This window comes from Callithrix jacchus, chromosome 6 (assembly GCF_049354715.1).
Source record: "Callithrix jacchus isolate 240 chromosome 6, calJac240_pri, whole genome shotgun sequence".
NCBI lineage: Eukaryota > Metazoa > Chordata > Mammalia > Primates > Cebidae > Callithrix > Callithrix jacchus.
In genome coordinates, this window is record NC_133507.1 from 11152861 (window position 1) to 11172982 (window position 20122).

Below are 20122 nucleotides of genomic sequence, written 5' to 3' on the forward strand. Positions count from 1 at the left end.
GAGAACGGAATAATATATTCAAAATGCTGAAAGAAAAAGAAAATTGTCAGCAAGAATACTTCAGAAATAAGGGAGAACTAAAGTCTTTTCCAGACGAGCAAAACTTTGTATGTCACACTAGACTGACATTACGAGAAAGGCTGAAGGAGTCCCACATCTGGAGGCAAAAAGATGATAATCACTATCATGAGAACATACAAAAATATAAAAATCACTGGGAGAACAGATTCACAAAAGAGAAAGACAAAAGATTCAAATCTTATCACTATGGAAAACCATCAAACTACAATTATAAAGAGTAAGAGAGGAATAAATGAACAAATTATATACAAAACAACCAGGAAACAAAATGACAGGAATAAGTCCTTGCCTATCAATAATAACCTTGAATGTAAACAGCTTAAATTCTCTATGTGAAATATATAGGCTGGCTTAATGGGTGAAAAACATGACCCACTATATGGTACCTACAAGAAACTCACTTTACCTGTAAAGACACATATACACTGAAAGTGCAGAGTTGAAATTTCAAGATATTTTATGCAAACAGAAAACAAAAGCAAGCAGGAATAGTTATGCTAAGATAAAACAGACTTTAATTAAAAAATGGTAAAAAAGAGCTTAAGAAAGTTAGAGGTTAACTTAGCAGTAGGATGTAACAATAATAAATATATATTCACCCAACACCAGAATACCCAGATATATAAAGCAAATATTATTAGACATAAAGGGAGATATATACTCTAATACAATAATAGGTGGAGGCTTCAACACCAAACTCTCAGCACTGGACAGATCATTTAGACAGAAAATCAACAAAGAAACATTCTATTTAAATTACACTTTAGACCAAATGGATCTAACAGATATTTACAGGACATTTTATCCAACAGCTGCAGAATACACATTCTTTTCATCAGCAATGGAACATTCTCCAGCGCAGACCACATGTTAGGCCACGAAAAAGTCTAAACAAATTTAAAAGAATTGAAATCATATTAAGTATCTTTTTTGACCACAGTGGAATAAACCTGGAAATCAATAAGAGGAATGTTAGAGATAGTGTAAATACATGGAGATGAAGCATCATGTTACTGAATGACCAAGGCGTCAATGAAGAAACTATGAAGGAAATTTAAAAGTTTATTGAAACAAATGAAAATAGAAACACAACATACCAAAACCTGTGGGAGACAGCAAAAGCAGTTCTAAGAGGGAAGTTTATATCAATAAACACTTGCATCAAAAAAGTGGAAAGATTTCAAATAACCTAACAATGCATCTCAAGGAACTAGAAAAGCAAGAACAAAACAAACCCAAAACAAGCAGAGGGAAGAAAATAATAAAGAGGAGAGCAGAAATAAAATAAATTGAGACTATATAAAATACAAAAGATCAACAAATACAAGTTCGTTTTTTGAACAGATAAACCAAATTGACAACCAATTACATAGGCTAACAAAGAAAAAAAGAAAAAAAGCCCAAATAAATCAGAAATGGAAAGGGGCAATTACAGCTGATATCACAGAAATACACAGGTTCTTTAGAGAATATTACCAACAACTTTACAACAAATTTGAAAAGCTAGCAGAAACAGATGTATTTCTGGACACATAGAACCTACCAAGTTTGAACCAAAGAAAAACAGGAAAACTTGAAGAGACCAATTGTGAATAATGAGATTGAATTAGTACTAAAAAGTCATTAAAGACGAGCCCAGGACCTGATGGCTTCACTCCTGAATTCTACCGAACATTTAAAGAGTAACTAACACCAATTCTTCTCAGACTCTTTCAGGAAATTAAAGAGGAGGAAAATTTTCCAAACTCATTCTGTGAGCCCAGAATTACCTGATACCATAACTAGGCAAGGGCACAACAACAACAAAGGGAAACTATAGGCCAGTGTCTCTGCTGAGCATGGTTGCACGTGTTCTCAACAAAATACTGGCAAACCAATTCAACATTGCATTACGAAGATTGTTCACCATGATCAAGTGGGATTCATCTCCTAGATGCAAAGATGGTTCAACATACCATCAATAAATGTGATACATTAGTGGAATCAAAGACAAAAACTATATTAGCACTTCAGTAGACACGGAAAAAACATTTGAAAAAATTCAACATCGTCTCATGATAAAGCTCTCAAGTTAGGTATAATGGGAACCTACCTCTACACAATAAAGGTCATACATGACAAACTCTTAGCCAACATCATACTGAACGTGGAAAATTTGAAAGCTTTACCTCTAAGATCTTGAGTAAGATAAAGTTGCCCACTTTGAACACTTTTATTCAAAGGTACTAGAAGACCTAGCTATAGCAACTAGTCAAGAGAAAGGAATAAAGGTCATCTAAATGTGAAAGGAGGAAGTCAAATTGTAAATGCTTCAGGATATTGAGCAGATGTTTTATGGAGAAGATCTCAAAAGCACAGGCAACAAAATCAAAATAGGACAAGTGAGAAAATAATGAACTAAAAATCTTCTGCACAGCAAAATAAACAATCAACAGAGTAAAGAGACAACTTGCAAAATCAAAGAAAATATTTGCAAACTCGTCATCAGACAAGGGATTAACATCCAGAATATACAAGGGGCTCAAACAATTCAACAGAGAAAAAACAAATAATCTGATTAGGAAATGGGCAAATGAGCTGAATACAAATCTCTTAAGAGAAGACATACAAATGGCTAATAGGTGTGTGGAAAAAATGCCCAACATGGCAAATTATCAGTGAAATACAAATCAAAGCCATGGTGAGCTATCACCTTACCTCAGTTAGAACAGCTATTGTGGCAGGGCACAGTGGCTCACGCCTATAATCCCAGCACTTTGGGAGGCCGAGGTGGGTGGATCACGAGGTCAAGAGATCGAGACCATCCTGGTCAACAAGGTGAAACCCCGTCTTTACTAAAAATACAAAAATTAGCTGGGCATGGTGGTGCGCGCCTGTAGTCCCAGCTACTCGGGAGGCTGAGGCAGGAGAATTGCTTGAACCCAGAAGGCGGAGGTTGTGGTGAGCTGAGATTGTGCCATTGCACTCCAGTCTGGGTAACAAGAGCGAAACTTCATCTCAAAAAAAAAGAACAGCTATTGTGAAAAAGACAAAAAGTAACATATGCTGTGAGTTTGTGGAGAAAGGGGAATGTTTGTATGTTATTGGTGAGAATGTAAAGTACCACAGCCGTTATGGAGAACAGTATGGGGGCTCCTCAAAAATCTAAAAATAGAACTACTGTATGGTCCAGCAATCCCACTTCTGGGTACATATCCAAAGGAAATAAAATCAGTATGTTGAAGAAATGTTTGCACTCCCGTGTTTACTGTAGCACTATTCTCAATAGCCAAGATATGGAATCAACTTAAGTGTCTATCAGCAGATGAATGGATAAAGAAAATGTATATACAATGAAATACTATTTAGATGTAAAGAACAAAATTCTGTAATTTGCAGCAACATGGAAGAGCTTGGAGGACATTATGTCAAAATATGAAAAAAGGGAAAACAGAAAGACAAGTACCACATGTTCTCACTCATCTGTAGAAGCTAAAATAGTTGAGCTCATACAAGTAGAGAGTAGAGTAGTGGTTACTAGATGCAGGGAAGCATGTTGGGGGATGAGAGGGAGGGGCTAGTTAATGGATGCAAAGTGCAGGTCGATAGGAAACATACATTCTAGGCTTCTATAGCACTGCAGGGTGACTCCAGTTAACAACAATTATGTTTTTCAAATAGCTAGAAAAGTGGATTTTGAACGTCTCCAACACATTCAATGTCCTGAATAAATGTTTGAAGTGTTGAGTCTGCTAATTACCCCGATTTGATCATTACATATCGTGTACATGTATCAAAATATCACACGTACCCCATAAATATGTGAAATTATATGTCAATTAAAAATAATAAAGGCAAAAAATGAGATACTGCATGTGTCCTTGACATTGTGCCAGGCGCTTGATGAGTGCTTGGTCGTGCCGTGGTGGTCAACAGTATTATTTTAAAACAGTAACTGGTTCATGTTGCTATCTTTTTCTGAAGCCTAGTGGCTGTCCAGAGTTTGGCCCTCACAGCCTCCCTGACCGGCCTCCTCCTGCCTCCTCATCACTCTGAATGCCTGTGGCTCTGGTAGACTGCATCTTCTGTCCTTGCCTGTCACATCTCTACAGCCCTGTGACCTCCCACACCTGGCAGGGCCTTCTCCCCTTACTTCAGCCTGACTCATACTTCCCACCTGGTTAGGTCAGTTGCCATTGGAGACTCTCTTGTCACTCAGTCCAAATGACCTTCTTCTCCTTCCAGCCCGCCCACAGCACATAGCCTGGGTCTGATTTGACTCTATTCTGTGTCTTCCTCTAAACTGTAAGTTTCTTAAGCCAGGGTCTAGTTTAATTCCTTGATTTGATGTAATATGTCTTTTGCACATGATAGCTGCTCTACATGTGGGTTGGATAAGCAACATGTGCTACAGACTTATGACCTCCAGCAGATCTGTGCTCTGCTTTGATACCTCCTGCTGATCTCTGTGCTGAAGCAGGTGGAGAGGGACGGCAAGCTCAACCTCATGCTCCACTGTCCCCTGCTGGACATTGCTACTATATCACAGCACACAGCCTGGGTCTGATGTGACTTGATTCCGGGTCTTCCTTTAAATTGTAAGTTTCTTTTTCTTTTTTTAGACATAGTGTCGCTCTGTCACCTGGCTGGAGTGCAGTGGCGTGATCTAGGCTCACTGCAACCTCCACTTTCTGGGTTCAAATGATTCTCCTGCCTCAGCTTCCTGAGTAGCTGGGACTATAGGTGCATGCCACCATGCCCAGCTAATTTTTGTATTTTTAGTAGAAATGGGGTTTTACCATGTTAGCCAGGACGGTCTTGATCTCTTGACCTCGAGATCCACCTGCCTCGGCCTCTCAAAGTGCTTCGACTACAGGCATGAGCCACCTCGCCAGGCCCGGGTATAAGTTTCTTAAGCCAAGGTGTAGTTTAATTCCTTGAGTAGACTCCTCCTTGCTGAATTTGCCTAAGGCCTCAAAATCCTTCTTATGGCTTCACTTTTAGCTGCCACAGCCCATCCATCCAAGGTGACAGGTGACAGACAACCAGGTCTCTCTGACCTGTACTGTGAAAAAGTCACTCTAACTTTTTCAAAAGGATTGCTTTGATTACTTATAGACTTAAGAAATCATATAAAAAGGGTTTGGCTTCTTTAAGAAGTCTTAGGCAAGACACAAAGTCTGAAAAATCTTGCTGGAGGTCCTCTGTGTGTCTGAATCCGTAGCTGATGTGTGCCCATGACTTTGGGAGGGTGGAGCAAGGAACGCTGTGGTCAGCTTAACTCCCTGATAGACAAGGGTATGGTTGAGGAAATGTGGTGTGAAATACCCATTGGATGGGCAGATCTCAAGCTGTGAAAGACAGACATTTCTGTGCAAACCGGAGCAGAAAGATAGTTTAGACAGGGATCTCCCAGGGAGAAACGGAGTGTTACAGAACACTTTCTGTTGTCTCATTGACAAAGAAAACATTACACAGCTTTTTTATACTTCATTGTAATCCCAGAGCAATGGTTGAAGCAGGTGGAGGAACTTTCTAGAAATTACTAGAATGCTTCAGACACCAAAGGAAGAGCAGTTTGGTGAGATGAACTCTCTCACCTACCTTGCATTATAACAATAGAAGAGGATTTTGTGGTCTCCATTTGACAAGTGGGTAAATCAAAGCTGGGGAGGGGCTGGGTTTAGGTCATGCAAGTAGTAACTGGAGATGCCAGAATTTGAGCCCTGTCTGGCTCTGAGGTCCCAGTTCTTTTTCCTATACCATGGACAGTATGTAGAGCCCTTTCTAAAATGCCTTGAGTCATCTTACTCCCCACTGGTGCTGACATTGGCTAGAGACTTTTGAGTGGATGAAGCCGACGTTTTGCTGAGATGGTGTTTGCAGCCCAGTCTCTCCCATATTTAGACCTCACCCAGCTCCCCCTGCTGCTTAGGATGCCCTGAAACATGGCCTGGGTCTTACCAGGCCTTGTGCCTCTGCCCACAGGTTACCTGCATCAGCCCTCCCCACCATCTCTGCCTGTCGAAACCTCACCCAGCGATGCAGAGTCAGCAGAGCTTCTGGGGATGATTTCCCAATTCTCCTCCACAGAGTTAACCTCCTCCACTTGGTCCTTGTGAAACTTGATTCCAGTACTTGATTCCATCACTGCCCTGTACTGGGGTAGCTTATTTAATGCTCTCCTTCTCTGTGGGCTCCCAACTCCAAGGGCTTAATCATCAGCTCCTGGGGCCCAGGACAGCACCCGTCACACAGTGGGGAACTCAGCCATGGAGAGTTGAATTCAGTGGATCAGGTGGAGCACGGGGTGAATTCAGGCCTCTAGGAATTAGCCTTAGGGCCCTCACTGTCTTAACTTGTTTGGGAGACCTTGGAGTGTCATAGAATAAAATCCACTACTGACATCTTCCCGTAGTCCATGTCACCTGTCACTCGGGGGCAGGGAAATTAAATTGGCATGGTGAGGCTGGCTCTTCACAATGCTCTCCTGATGGCTCTTAGCACAGTGCATCCGCCTGCAGGTGTCCAGGCTCTTCTAATCCTTAGTGGAGATGACTGATCAGGACCCTTTTTAAAAACAACAATGTAACTTCCGGTTGTAACCCTTGGAGGTTGCTGGCTGCAGGGTCTCAGCAGTGATGCCCTGAGGCTGGCTCTGTGGCACCTGTCAGCATCCCAGGAGCCATCATTTGTCCTTGCTGAGCTGGGGACAGCCTCTATCCAAGGGCTGTCCCACCATGTCTTTCTTCTGTGTTCTCTGGATGAGGTATTATACTTCATTGATCAAAAGCTGCTTCTCTCCAGAAGGCTGGTCCTATTTTCCAAGAGTTGGTTCTGAGGGCAGTTTTTAACTGTTATATGTGATTGGACTTCAGTTTCATTGTTATGTATACTTAGCAGTTTAACATGAGTTTTGAAAATAACAACAGTTCTATCTTATTTGTGACAACTTGTGTGACTAATTAATGCTCCGCAGTGCACCGTGAAACTTGCAAGGTACCACATAAGCACCAAGTCATAACACATTTCTTGTTTGAAACTGTATTAGCAGATTGAACATCTGTATTACAGGAATACAGCGTATTAGTAAATCCAACAGCTTTTGTTGCTTCACCTTGTTAAGCAGGAAAATAATCCTTATGGCTTGTAAAGCTCCTGGAAGTTCTAGTAGGTGCCATTTTGGAAGTGAATTGAGTTGAATAAATGAAGGCAGATGTCAAGCATTTAATTGGCTCTTTGCTCCCAGCCGGCTCTATCAATTCTGGAACTGTTGTCAGAGATGATATAATTCACCCACGTGAAACTGACAAGGTGGGTTAGATGCTGTTGGTCTCTGGGGAGGAGGAGCTGGCTATGCAGAGTTAATGTAAAATACCTGGCTAATGCCACTTGTATTAGTCAGGGTTCTCTTAGATACACACACACACACACACACACACACACACACACACACACACATCTCCTATTAGTTCTGTTCTATATATATGTGTGAGTTTATTATTTATATATATGTCAAGATATATATAAAGGGGACTTAATTAAGTATTAACTTACATGATCACAAGGTCCCACAATAGGCTGTCTGCAAGCTGAGGAGCAAGAAGAATCAGTCCGAGTCCCAAAACTGAAGAACTTGGAGTCCCATGTTTGAAGGCAGGAAGCATCCAAGCATGGGAGAAAGATGTAGGCTGGGATGCTAGGCCCCTCTCTACTTTTCATGTTTTTCTGCCTGCTTTATATTTGCTGGAAGCTGATTAGATTGTGCCCACCAGATTAAGGGTGGGTCTGCCTTCCCCAGCCCCTGACTCAAATGTTAGTCTCTTTTGTTGGTGACATCCTCACAGACACACCCAGGATTGATGCTCTGTATCCCTCAATCCAATCAAGTTGACACTTGCTATTAACCATCACACCACTGTAGCTTGATCTTCACAGAGTTTTCTACTGAAGCTCCTCCAGTAGCAGAGAGGAATAGAGAGAAAGGCTGTGGCAGCTGCCCCAGAGTGATCCACATTTGTTTTAAACTCTCGAGGCTTATGTGAAATGTTCAACGGCTTTTGTTTTCTACTCCATCACATTTTCCTCCAAATCTCCATCTAAAAAGGTCTGACTGGGAAGAGGCCTCTTTGGTGATTCTGTGGCTTCTGGAACCCTCAGGCTCAGATACTGGGCTTGAGAAACAGATAGAAAAATGATGATCAAAGGGTATAAAAAAGACACCAGAAAACAACCAGAGTAACTTTGGTGTTTAAAATGTGATTCTTGTACATTTTAAAATAACTGAAAGAATAGAATCAGATTGTTTGTGACACAAAGGATGTAATGCTTGAGGGGAGAGATACACCATTTTTTTTTGTCTTTTCTCTTTTTTTGAGACAGAATCTCACTCTGTTGCCCAGTCTGGAGTGCAGTGGTGCAACCAGACTCACTGCAGCCTTAACCTCTAGGGCTCAAGTGATCCTCCAAGCTCAGCCTCTCAAGTATTTGGGATGACAGGCATGTGCTACCACACCCAGCTAATTCTTTGGTATTTTTTACAGAGATGGGACTTTGCCATGTTGCCCAGGCTGGTCTTGAACTCTTGGGCTCAAGCAATCCGCCCACCTCTTCCTTTCAAAGTGCTGGGATTACAGACCTAAGTGCCCAGCCGATACTATATTATTATGCATTGCATGACTGTATCAGAACATCTCAGGTATCCTGTAAGTATATACATTTACTATGTACCCATGAAAATTAAAAATAGGAAAAAATTAAAAAAGAAAAAAACGTAGTTTTTAAGCAAGGAAAGGAAGGTCACTAAGTGGAGACAAGGGGCAGAGACCATGATGGGATTTAGAGCGACCACTCAGTAGGGATGGATTGTCAGGGGAGAATTAGATGGTGATTGGGTGATGGGCTGTCTCAGCCATCGGTGGAGATGGTAGTGGTCTCACCCAGCTGGAATCTGGGGCTGGAACCAGGAGGATAGATTTTGGTATGAGGCAGCGGGAGGAACTGATGGAACATGGTGATGGCAGCATGAGGGGAGGAGGAGAAATCAACTCATTGATGAGTAGACTCTGAGCACTTCCCATGTGCCAGGCCCCATGCTGGGCATTTTTGTAGGGAGCCTCATGGCAACTTCCCAGCCACCTGGGGTGATTGGTTGGGCAACTCCGATAAGGAGTGTGGGGCTTAGTGAAGTTGAAGTCGTGTCCAGGTCTCCCTTGCTGAGCAGCAGGGCCCATGTCTACCCTTGGAATGGTGCCAGGGCTGCTTCTGAGGCAGAGTCAGCAGGCCTTGGGGATGCTTGGGGTAGGGGACAGGGGAGGAGGGGAGATGTCCCTGCCCTTCTCCTGTGAATCTTAGCCCCAGGCCTTTCTCATCCAAAGACACCTCCTCCACCCTGTGTGATTCACCCCATTCTTAATGCCAGACCCATCTCCAGCCAGCTTAGAAGGAGCACTGACTTAGGAGTCCAGTGGCCCAGGGCTGAACCCCACCTCAACCCCTTCTAGCTGGCTGCCTGCAAGTCATTTCACCTGGCAGAGCCTCAGTCATCCTCCTTAGGAAAATGCTGGTAACAGTTTTGTGGTGAGAATGAAAGAAACTCATGTAAAAGAGGGCAGCACCTAGCCCAGCGCCACCGTGATGACTCAATACACAGGTATTAAGGCAGTTTGTTTAACGACCTTAGCCCATGTTGAATTTTGCTTAATTGGGGAAATTCTGGGCTGTGGAACATGGTTGGACTTTGATAAGTGTTTTTAACATGAAAAGAATTCTTCGGGCATGGTGGCTCACACCTGGAATCCCAGCACTTTGGGAGACCGAGGTAGGTGGATTACTTGAGGTCAGGAGTTCGAGACCAGCCTGGCCAACATGGTGAAACCCTGTTTCTACTAAAAATACAATAATTGACCAGGCGCAGTGGCTCACGCCTGTAATCCCAGCACTTTGGGAGACTGAATCAGGTGGATCACGAGGTTAAGAGTTCAAGATTAGCCTGACAAACATGGTGAAACCCCATCTCTACTAAAATGATAAAAATTAGCTGGGCGTAGTGGTGCATGTCTGTAATCCCAGCTATGTAGGAGGCTGCATCAGATGAATTGCTTGACCCTGGGAGGCAGAGATTTCAGTGAGCCAAGATTGCACCACTGCACTCCAGCTCGGGTGACAGAGTGAGATTCTTGTCTCAAGAAACAAAAAACAAACTAATATAAAACAACAATTAGCAGGGTGTGGTGGCTCACGCCTTTAGTCCCAGCTACCCAGCTACTCAGGAGGGTGAGGCAGGAGAGTTGCTTGAACCTGGCAGGCAGAGCTCGCAGTGAGCCAAGATTGCGCCACTGCACTCCAGCCTGGGCAACAGAATGAGACTCTGACTCAAAAAAAAAAAAAATGTAATTCTTACTCACTGGATTTGTCCATATTGGTGTGTATCCTGCTGTGCCCCAAATATTGCGACATGTCCTGTTTTGGAATCAACAACAGCCCACCTCTGAAACATCTATGAAGTCCTCTTGATGTGAGAGTGGTCACTCTTTGTTGGTCAGTAAATTCAGCTCTAAAAATATCACCTGCTTTCCCCACAAATCATCTTCCCTTTGCACCTTATCAGTGGCTTTGTGCTGTGAAGCTGCCCATCTGTTGGCCGGTTTGCTGTGTGCACATTATCATCTCTTGGCTTCTTTTCTAGTTGTGGCTGTTTACATAAAGGAATCCTGGTGGTCCACGGAAGATGCAATAAGAACCTCTGATCCGGCAAGAGAAGGGCTGATGAAGGTGAGTCAATGCAATTTTAAATGAACATTGCAAAAGAGGTTTTAAAAGTCACAGCGCTTACTACCGTGTTGATAATTTAAAGCAGTTTAGCCTATGTCTTCGTTTCCTAATACCACAGAGTACTACAAAACAGAAACACATTGTCTCACAGTTCTGGAGACTGTGAAGTCTGAAATCAAGCAAGCCACAGAGTTTTTCTTTTCAGAGCTGGAAAGGAGAATCTGTTCCTGGCTTCTCTGCTACCTTCTAGTAGCCTCAGGGGTTTCTTGGCTTGTAGATGACCTTCTCCTTGTATTTCCACATTGTTCTCTCTATGTCTGTCTCTGTTAAAATCTTCCTTTTTTTATTTTTTTGAGACAGGGTTTCATCATGTTGGTCAAGCTGGTCTCAAACTCCTGACCTCAGGGGATCCGCCCAGCCTCCCAAAGTGTTGGGATTACAGGCATGAGCCACTGTGCCCAGCCTAAAATCCTCCATTTTTATAAGGACATCAGTCATATTGGATTAGAGACCAACTTAATCCCCTCATCTTGATTAATCAGTTGACTCTGTTTCCAAATAAGGTCACGTTCACACAACTGGGGGTTAGGATGTCAACAGCTTTTTGAGAGTGACAGTTCACTCCATTACACCCTGCTACCAAGGAAAACAGCACTCAATGCTATGTACAACAGATATCTGGCTATTGATAAGTCTATTTTACTTTACTGAGTGGCCCCTCATGCCTACATTTGAAAACTTTAATACACACTATCTGTCTGTTGTATGGGAAACTTCTGCTTAGTGCATTCGGGTAGCGTTTACTGGCACTTAGCATGAGTTAGAATTGTAGATATTATCCTGTATGTTACCTGAGACTCTATAGGAATTATCTGATTTCAGAACCTTCAAGGTATTTGTTTTGTAAGATGAACACATTGAAGCCGAGTCACATAGCCAGTAAGTGATTTAGCTGGGTACAAACATCTGTCTCCTTGACATCAGGCCTGGTGATCTTTGAAGAGCTGTGCCTCTGGTGAGCAGTTGTAAAGCAGAGCCCTGGGATGGCAGGCATGAAGGCAGGAGCGAGCGCAGCTTCTCGGAGGTCCAGGCGGAGTCCTCTTGGCTGAATTTTGGCTGGGGAAGAGGCTGAGGAAGGAGCTAGTACCCAGCTGAGAGTTTGGACTGTGTGCCTCACATCTGCCCATTTTCATTTGATTGGTATATTTATCTTAATTCCATATGTGGGAAGAAGGATGTTGCTTCCTTGCTGTCCTGAAATGTGTGATCTTGTTCCCAGTTGTCTGGGGTCCCATTCAGTCCCCTGCATAGAGCCCTGTAAATACTGAATGAAATATCAGCGTTCTTTCAGGTTCAGTATGGAGAATGGCTAAGAAACAAAATACAATTAAAAGATAAAAAAAAAGTCAGGACCTAAAGTCCTACAGACAGAGAGGGGAAATAGTCCCAGGCACAACACTTCAAAGATCCCCGGCCTGCTGTCAAAGAGATGGAAGTTTGTACCCAGCTGCATCACTTACTGGCTGCGTGACTCAGCCTTGATGTCTTCATCTATACAACAAATACCTCGAAGGTTCTGAAGTTAGGTAATCCCTGTAAGGGGTCTGGTCTCAGGTAACATTCCCAAGTTGGTAATCCAGGTTTTCTTTCTTTCTTTCCTTCCTTCCTTCCTTCCTTCCTTCCTTCCTTCCTTCCTTCCTTCCTTCCTTCTTTCTTTCTTTCTTTCTTTCTCTCTCTCTTTCTTTCTTTCTTTCGCTGAGCATATAAAAAAAATTAGTTCTTGATTTTTTTTTTCTAAAAAAGAACTTCATCAGGATAGAATTCACACATCATAAGCTCCATTCTTTTAAATTATACAATGCAGTGACTTTTAATATATTTACAAAGTTCCATCGCAGTCACCATTAATGCCAGAACATTTTCATCATTTTAAAAAGAAGCTCTCTACCCGTTAGCATCACTCCCCATTCCTGTCTTTCCCCAGTCCCTGGAAACCATGAATCTGCTTTCTGTCTCTATGGATTTGCCTATTCCAGCTATTTCCTATGGAATCATACAACAGGTAGTCTTTTGTAAACAGCCTCTTTACCTTGGCATGATCTTTTCAGAGTTCATCCGTTGTAGCGTGCCTCAGTACTTCATTCCTTTTTTGGGCTGAATAATAGTCCATTGTGTGGATATGCCACATATCATTTATCCATTTTTCAGTTGATAGACATTTGAGTTGTATCTACTTTTGACTCTGTTTAATAATACTTCTATGAGCATTGGTATGTAAGTTTTTGTGAGGATACATATTTTCAGGTCTCTTGGGTGTATGTCTAGAAGTGGCATTACTGGTCATGTGGTAACTCTATGTTTCATATATTGAAGAACTGCTGAACTGCCTTCCCACAGCTGCACCATTCTGCATTCTCAACAGCAGTGTCTGAGGGTTTCAGTGACTCCGTATCCTCGCCAACACTTGTTATTGTCGTTTTAATGTTCTCCATCCTAGTAGCTGTGAAGTGGAATCTCACTGTGCTTTGGTTTGCATTTCAGTAATGGCTCAGCATGGTGAGCATCTTTTCATATCCATATTCGCCATCTATAGCTCCTCTTCGGGAAAATGTCTATGAACATTCTCGCCCCACTTTTTAATTGGGTTATTTGACTTTTTACTATTGAGTTGTGAGAGTTTTTCATATGCAGTATTCTAGACACTGGTTCTTTATCACATATATGATTGGCAATTATTTTTTTCCCATTCTGTGAGTTTTCTTTTTTAGGTCTTGTTTTAATTGATTCAGTAGATATTATTATTATTATTATTATTTGAGACAGAGTCTCGCTCTGTTGCCAGGCGCCAGGCTGGAGTGCAGTGGCACAATCTCAGCACACTGCAACCTCCACTTCCTGGGTTCAAGCAATTCTCCTGCCTCAGCCTCCCAGGTAGCTGGGACTACAGGCACACACCACCACACCCAACTAATTTTTGTATTTTTAGTAGAGACAAGCTTTCACCATATTGGCCAGGATGGTCTCCATCTCTTGATCTCGTGATCCGCCTGTCTCGGCCTCCCAAAGTGCTGGGATTACAGGCTTGAGCCACCGCGCCCGGCCTAGATATTATTTTGAAAGGGTTTTCTTTCAGCACATTAGAAATGGCCTGAGATTCAGCAGATGAGAATGATGTGCCCAGTGTAGTGCCTGGCATCTCAGTTTGCATTGCTGCCCCAGCTCTGGTGCTTCAGGTGGACCAGGGGCTGCTTAATGATTGACTGTTTTGAATACTACAAAGAATGTGAATGGCTCTTTAAATAATTTTTTTGGAACAAGAGTTGTTACTCCCTTCATTTGTCATCTCTTCTAATTCTAAATGAGAAAAACCCCACATTTTCTGACAATGTGGCCTATATTACGAACAGAAAGAAACTTGGGTGTTATTTCCACGTAATGAACCATATTGTAAAGAGCTATCCTTTCCCAGCTGCACATGGGAATATTTCCCCTCTCTGTAGGACTTTAGGTCTTGACTTTTTTTCTTCTTCTTTTAATTACATTTTGTTTCCTGGCCAGCTCTCTTCTTCACAAATTACTAAAAAAACCCCACAAGATTTCTTCATGTTTTTCCTGTTAACATAATTAGTGGTCCTAACGAGGGATGTGAACTGGATCTTAGTTTTGTGTTTTCAGAAACATTTCTGAGTCAAAATCACATGTCACACATTTTCCTCCCCCATCATGAAATTGGACAAATTAAGTACATTTTCTTTTTCTCCTGCCAGTTTTTGATTGGATATTTCCCTTCTGCCAGATGCAATCTGCTTTTGTCTTCTGGCTTTCTTCTGAACTTTTTGGTTTTACAAGTTGAAAAATATAACCTCCCCCGTGACACCGATCTGGTTTTGCGACTAGCTAGTTTTTCTTAACGTCTGAACTTGATTTGGCTGCCGCTGTCTGAGATACAAAATGTGATGGCTTCTCAGAGCCAAGCTAGTGTGGTTTTCACAAATCTTTTTCTCATTTAAGATTTAGCTCCAGATGAAGGTGAAATATTTTACATTCTGGCCAATTTGTAAGATTACTGGCACTGAACACTTTGTGCCATTTGCTGGATGCTGCAAACTGCCTTATTTTTATTATCAGATCATTTGAAAAACATGCAAGCATTTTAGATACAATACTCCCTTGACCGGAGAGAGGAACTGAGACTCAAAGAGGTTGTGAGTTGCTGAAGATCTCCCAGCAGATCCAGAGTAACAGCCCACAAACCACGAGTGATGATGGTGATCATCACCATCTAAGGGTCAAATATCAAATATAAAATGAAATATTAATATTTGTATTAAACTTCCCCTTTCCCCAAATCTCATTTCTAATGGATGAATATGAAGAATCAAAGCACGGGCTGGACTGGAAAGCCGCAGCCTGTTGTTTTGTGCCTGTCTCTGAGAGACCCCTTGCTCAGCTGTCTCAAGTCCTCTTTGAAATGAGGCAGGGAGCCAGGCGTGGTAGCTCATGCCTATAATCCTAGCACTTTAGGAGGCCGAGGCGTGTGGATCACGAGGTCAAGAGATCGAGACCATCCTGGTCAACAAGGTGAAACCCCGTCTCTACTAAAAATAAAAAAATTAGCTGGGCATGGTAGTGTGCGCCTGTAGTCCCAGCTACTTGGGAGGCTGAGGCAGGAGAATTGCTTGAACCCAGAAGGCGGAGGTTGCGGTGAGCCGAGATCGTGCCATTGTACTCTAGTCTGGGTAACAACGGTGAAACTCCATCTCAAAAAAAAAAAAAAAATGAGGCAGGGAAATCAATAAAGGTAATCACCCTCTTTGAGGTTCAATTTCCCCACCTATGAACCAGGGCCTCCCCAGCAGGTGGCGAGACTCAAATGGTAGTTTGTGGGTGGATGTCATGGGCCAGTTAGTGGCATTGTTGATCTGGAGGAAATGCATAGGATGGAGTGACAAATGCACAGACATGCAGAGGCTGTCACCTACACACACAGAGATTGTCACCTAGCAGTGTTACAGAGTAAACTCCAATACAGCAGCATTGTCACTTTGTAAATAGCTGATTGGTTTCATCTCGTGCCACATTTGAGCGGTTGCTCATGGCTGTCTGGAGGGCAGTGTTAAGGAGGCTTCTGAGACTGTGTCCATGCTTAGCTGGACAGACAGGTCTGCTCTGAATCCAGGAGTGGGAGGTGTTCGTGTCTGCCACCTATTTGCCATCCGTGGGCTACACAAATGCAGAGCATTTTAACAGGCAGGAGCGTGAAGTCATTTTGACTTGTGAAGGGGAAAGCTTCTAACTGTGTGGGCCTGACTTTGACCACAATACGATTTCCTCACTTGTGATGACTTTGCTACAGGCAAGAGACCGTTCTATCTTACAGCCTTAGAACGAGATGTGCTCTGAGTCCCAGTAACTCTCTGGGATTGGGACGACCGTGTGTGCTCCAAATCTGTCACAAGCCATTGAAGATCGCTTGCTTTTGGTGTAGCAATTGATCTCCCACATTATTTACCCTCCTTCTGAGGGCCAGAATTCTGGGACCTGCCATCATGAAAATGGCAGATTGGGTTTATTTTAGGACACATCTAGCCAGTCAGTTGAAATGGGTTGCTGTGGCTCCTCTAGTTTAATTTCCTGTTTCCTGTTTTGTTGCTGTGTGATGGATTGTGCTTTGTGGTCTCACATTCCTGGTCTGTGGCCCTAGGGACCCAGGGGCCGCCTCTGGCATCATTCCCTGCTCCTGGAGGCTGCAGGCTGTGAAAGGCCAGTGATGTGGGAGCCTCTGTGAGTGGCTGTGATTCACGTGTTGGCTCTTTGAGCACGAAAGGAATCTGCGATGGAGGAGCTCACACCTGGCCCCGACATGTGGGTCACATCCAAGCACAGAATTTATTGCGTCTGATTTTCCTCTCTGGTCTTACTTGATTGTTGTTGTTCTTTTTCTTTCTTTTTTTTTTTTCTTCAAAGGTTCAGTCATTTGGGGAAAGGATTGTGCTTTTCATTCTAAACGTCATAATTTTTGGAAGATTGGAGAGAAATTTGGATGACGATGACATGTTTTTTCTACCTCACTCCGTGAAGGAGCAAGCTAAAATCCTGTGGAGACATGGAGCGGCTGTTGGGTTTTACACAACCAAGATGAAAGGTGAGGGGTGCACAGCCACTACTTCAGGCTGGGCTCAGTGGGGCTCTCCAGGGGTCTGTCTGCCCCAGAGGGCTCCCTTAGCATCGGCTAAGTGGAGAGAATCTTCTAGCACAGGAAGTATCATGGATTAAGTTGGGTGTAAATAAACCCCATGTATGGGTTCTGTTTCCACCAGATATTTTGTCTTAGGGGCAAACACGTGAAAAGCATGTCCCTTTGATTTCCAGGTAGCGCCACGTCCTTCCAGAAAAGAACTCATTGCAGTTAATAGTATAAAATTCCATTTCTTTCCTTCAGTGTTACTCGCTAGTTGTCAGGAAAAATACCATTGCTAGTAGCTGACTCATGGAGCAAAAGCACCTTGGATGCCAAGATTTATAAACATGACCTCAGAAGAAAGGGAGTCCAGGCATGATAGCAAGGTTAGGGTGAAGTCTGACTTGAAGGGCAGCGATCAAAGCTAAGTGTGAGACCCGTACCATTTTGCTAAAGGGATGTGCCGCTTCTTTTTTTTTTTTTTTTCTTGATTGATGTCACCCAGGCTGGAATGCAGTGGCATGATCATGGCTCACTGCAGCCTCAACTTCACTGGATTCAGGTGATCCTGCCACTTCAGCCTCCTGAGTAGCTGTGTCTGGCTAATTTTTGTATTATTTTGTAGGGACAGGGTTTTGCCATGTTGCCCAGGCTGGTCTTGAACTTCTGAGCTTAAGTCATCTGCCTGCTTCAACCTCCCAAAGTGCTGGGATTACAGGTGTGTGCTACTATGCGTGGCCACTGGTCTTCTTTAAACTTGCTTTCTTTCATTCATTTTTTTCTTTCTTTCTTCTTTTTTTTTCTGAGATGGGATCTCACTTTGTCACCCAGGCTGGAGTGCAGTGGTGTGATCATAGCTCACTGCTGCCTCAAATTCTTGGGCTCAAGTGATCCTCCTGCCTCAGCCTCCCAAAGTGCTGGGATTGCAGGCATGAGCCACCACACCTGGCCTCTTTCTTTAATTTTTGCAGTCTGTCAACATCTCTCACGTAACTAATTCCAGCCCTATCATTTGGCAGTCAAAAAGTTCTCAATTTTAGCAAAAATTAATCTTGTCAGTAAACTGCCATGGATGTACTATGAGTTAAGTGTTTTTCTCAGGTGTTTTTCTCTTTAGAGGCTGAGTTTTGTTCTGAGCCATGTCAACATTGTGTGTGTGCTTGACCTCTCCAGGATGAGATAAATGTGTGTTTCCCACTTTTCTGATTTTCCTCAGTGAGATACAGCAGTTTCTCACCCAAACTACTTCTGCATTTCTTGGTTATTTGCAAAGTCAGTCGTAACTTTTTAGCCCCTGTGTCTTTCAGCTCCGTTCCTTGTGAATGCCTTTGCCCTTAGATTTTGATGCCCTTTCACTTTTTTGAATGGTCACATTCTTTCACCATTTAAGATAGACCAAGGGGCCTAGAGAAAAATTAAAATGCAAAGGAGGCTGTTTGAATTCCTCTTTTCTGGGAGACTCCTTAGTGGTCATTTTCTATGAAATGGCTGTTTTTGAATCTGTAACGGAATCATTTGTGGTGCAGACATCCTACTAATAGTAACAAAAACTGTTAAAAGATTCCAGCTCAATGTGTGAAACCACAGGTAGGCGGCAGAGGGAGGTTGACCTTGGTCTTGCCTGGTCCTGCTGCTACTCTTGAAGGCAGTTACCAAGGCTTCTGATTCTGAGGAGGGGTGCAGGGGTTGTCTGCAACTGCCATGCTCTTACCCAGGCAGATTCAGAGCCTTGGAGCAGATAAAGTACGTAAAGATGCTGAGCTGAGGCAGTTCAGACCAGGTGCTTGAATTCTGCCGCTTCATTTTTGATGCATCCCACAAATTCAGTGAAACGTCCCCTGAAGCTGTTTGTGAGATCACATTATTTTCATCAAGGAACTGGTTTTTGAAGTGGCAATGGACTGTTAGTTACTCAGTAATTTAGTGGTTTTAAAAAGTGTCAAATGGCAGAGTATGGTGGCTCATGCCTGTCGTTCCAGCACTTCGGGAGGCCAAGATGGGCAGATCGCTTGAGCTCAGGAGTTCAAGACCAGCCTGGGCAACAGGGTGAAACCCTGTCTCTACTAAAAATACAAAAGTCAGCTGGGCATGGTGGCGAGCTACACCTGTGGTCCCAGCCACTTGGGAGGCGGAGGTGGGAGGATCACTTGAGTCGAGATCACGCCACTGCACTCCAGCCTGGGTGATAGATTGAGACTCTGTCTCAAAAAAAAAAAAAAAAAAGTATTGGCCGGGCGCGGTGGCTCATGCCTGTAATCCCAGCACTTTGGGAGGCCAAGGCAGGTGGATCACGAGGTCAAAAGATCGAGACCATCCTGGTCAACATGGTGAAACCCTGTCTCTACTAAAAATACAAAAAATTAGCTGGGCACGGTGGCACGTGCCTGTAATCCCGGCTACTCAGGAGGCCGAGGCAGGAGAATTGCCTGAACCCAGGAGGCAGAGGTTGCGGTGAGCCGAGATGGCACCATTGCACTCCGGCCTGGGTAACAAGAGCGAAACTCCGTCTCAAAAAAAAAAGGTATCAAGCCTCAGGTATTATTTTATAGTAACACAAAATGGACTAATAGAGGTTCCCTTAGTATTCCCTGTAGTTCTGTTCTGCTGGGAACAAATTCTGTTAATTTTTGTTTACTGAAAATATTTGTCCAATGTTTTAGTGGTTGCTGATCTGATGGCTACGAAATGATATCTTATTTTAAAGCCTTTCTCCAATTGTTGCTAATGTATACATTTTTAAGTATTGATTTTGGGTTTGTCAGTTTTGCTAAAATCTCCTATTAATTCTATAATTTGTTAGTAGTTTCTTTTGCTTTTTGTTTCTGATTTTTTTTGTTGTGGTAAAATACACATAAAATAACATGTATCTTACTAATTTTAAGTGTACAGTTCAGTGGTATTAAATATATTGATGATGATGTGTGACCATCACCCCCATCCATCTCCAGAACTCGTTCCATATTATTGAATGGAAACTGTTCCTGCCAAACAATAACTCTCCATTTCACTCTCTCCCCAAATTCTTGAAACTACCATTTTAGTTTGTGTGAATCTGACGATGTTAGGTGCCTCCTATAAGTGGAATCACTCAGTATTTTTCCTTCTGTG

General features: G+C 42.9%; 1 protein-coding gene across 2 annotated transcripts in view; it reads left to right on the forward strand.

Moving 5' to 3' along the window:
* Positions 1-20122, forward strand: part of FAM169BP (family with sequence similarity 169 member B) — an 86038-nt gene that overhangs the window by 43169 nt on the left and 22747 nt on the right. For both annotated transcript variants that reach the window (XM_017973280.4, XM_078375993.1), the window contains exons 4-5: positions 10748-10833; positions 16801-16978. In XM_017973280.4, coding sequence (XP_017828769.4) covers positions 10748-10833; positions 16801-16978 — 264 coding nt within the window. The remainder of the gene's footprint in view (positions 1-10747; positions 10834-16800; positions 16979-20122) is intronic.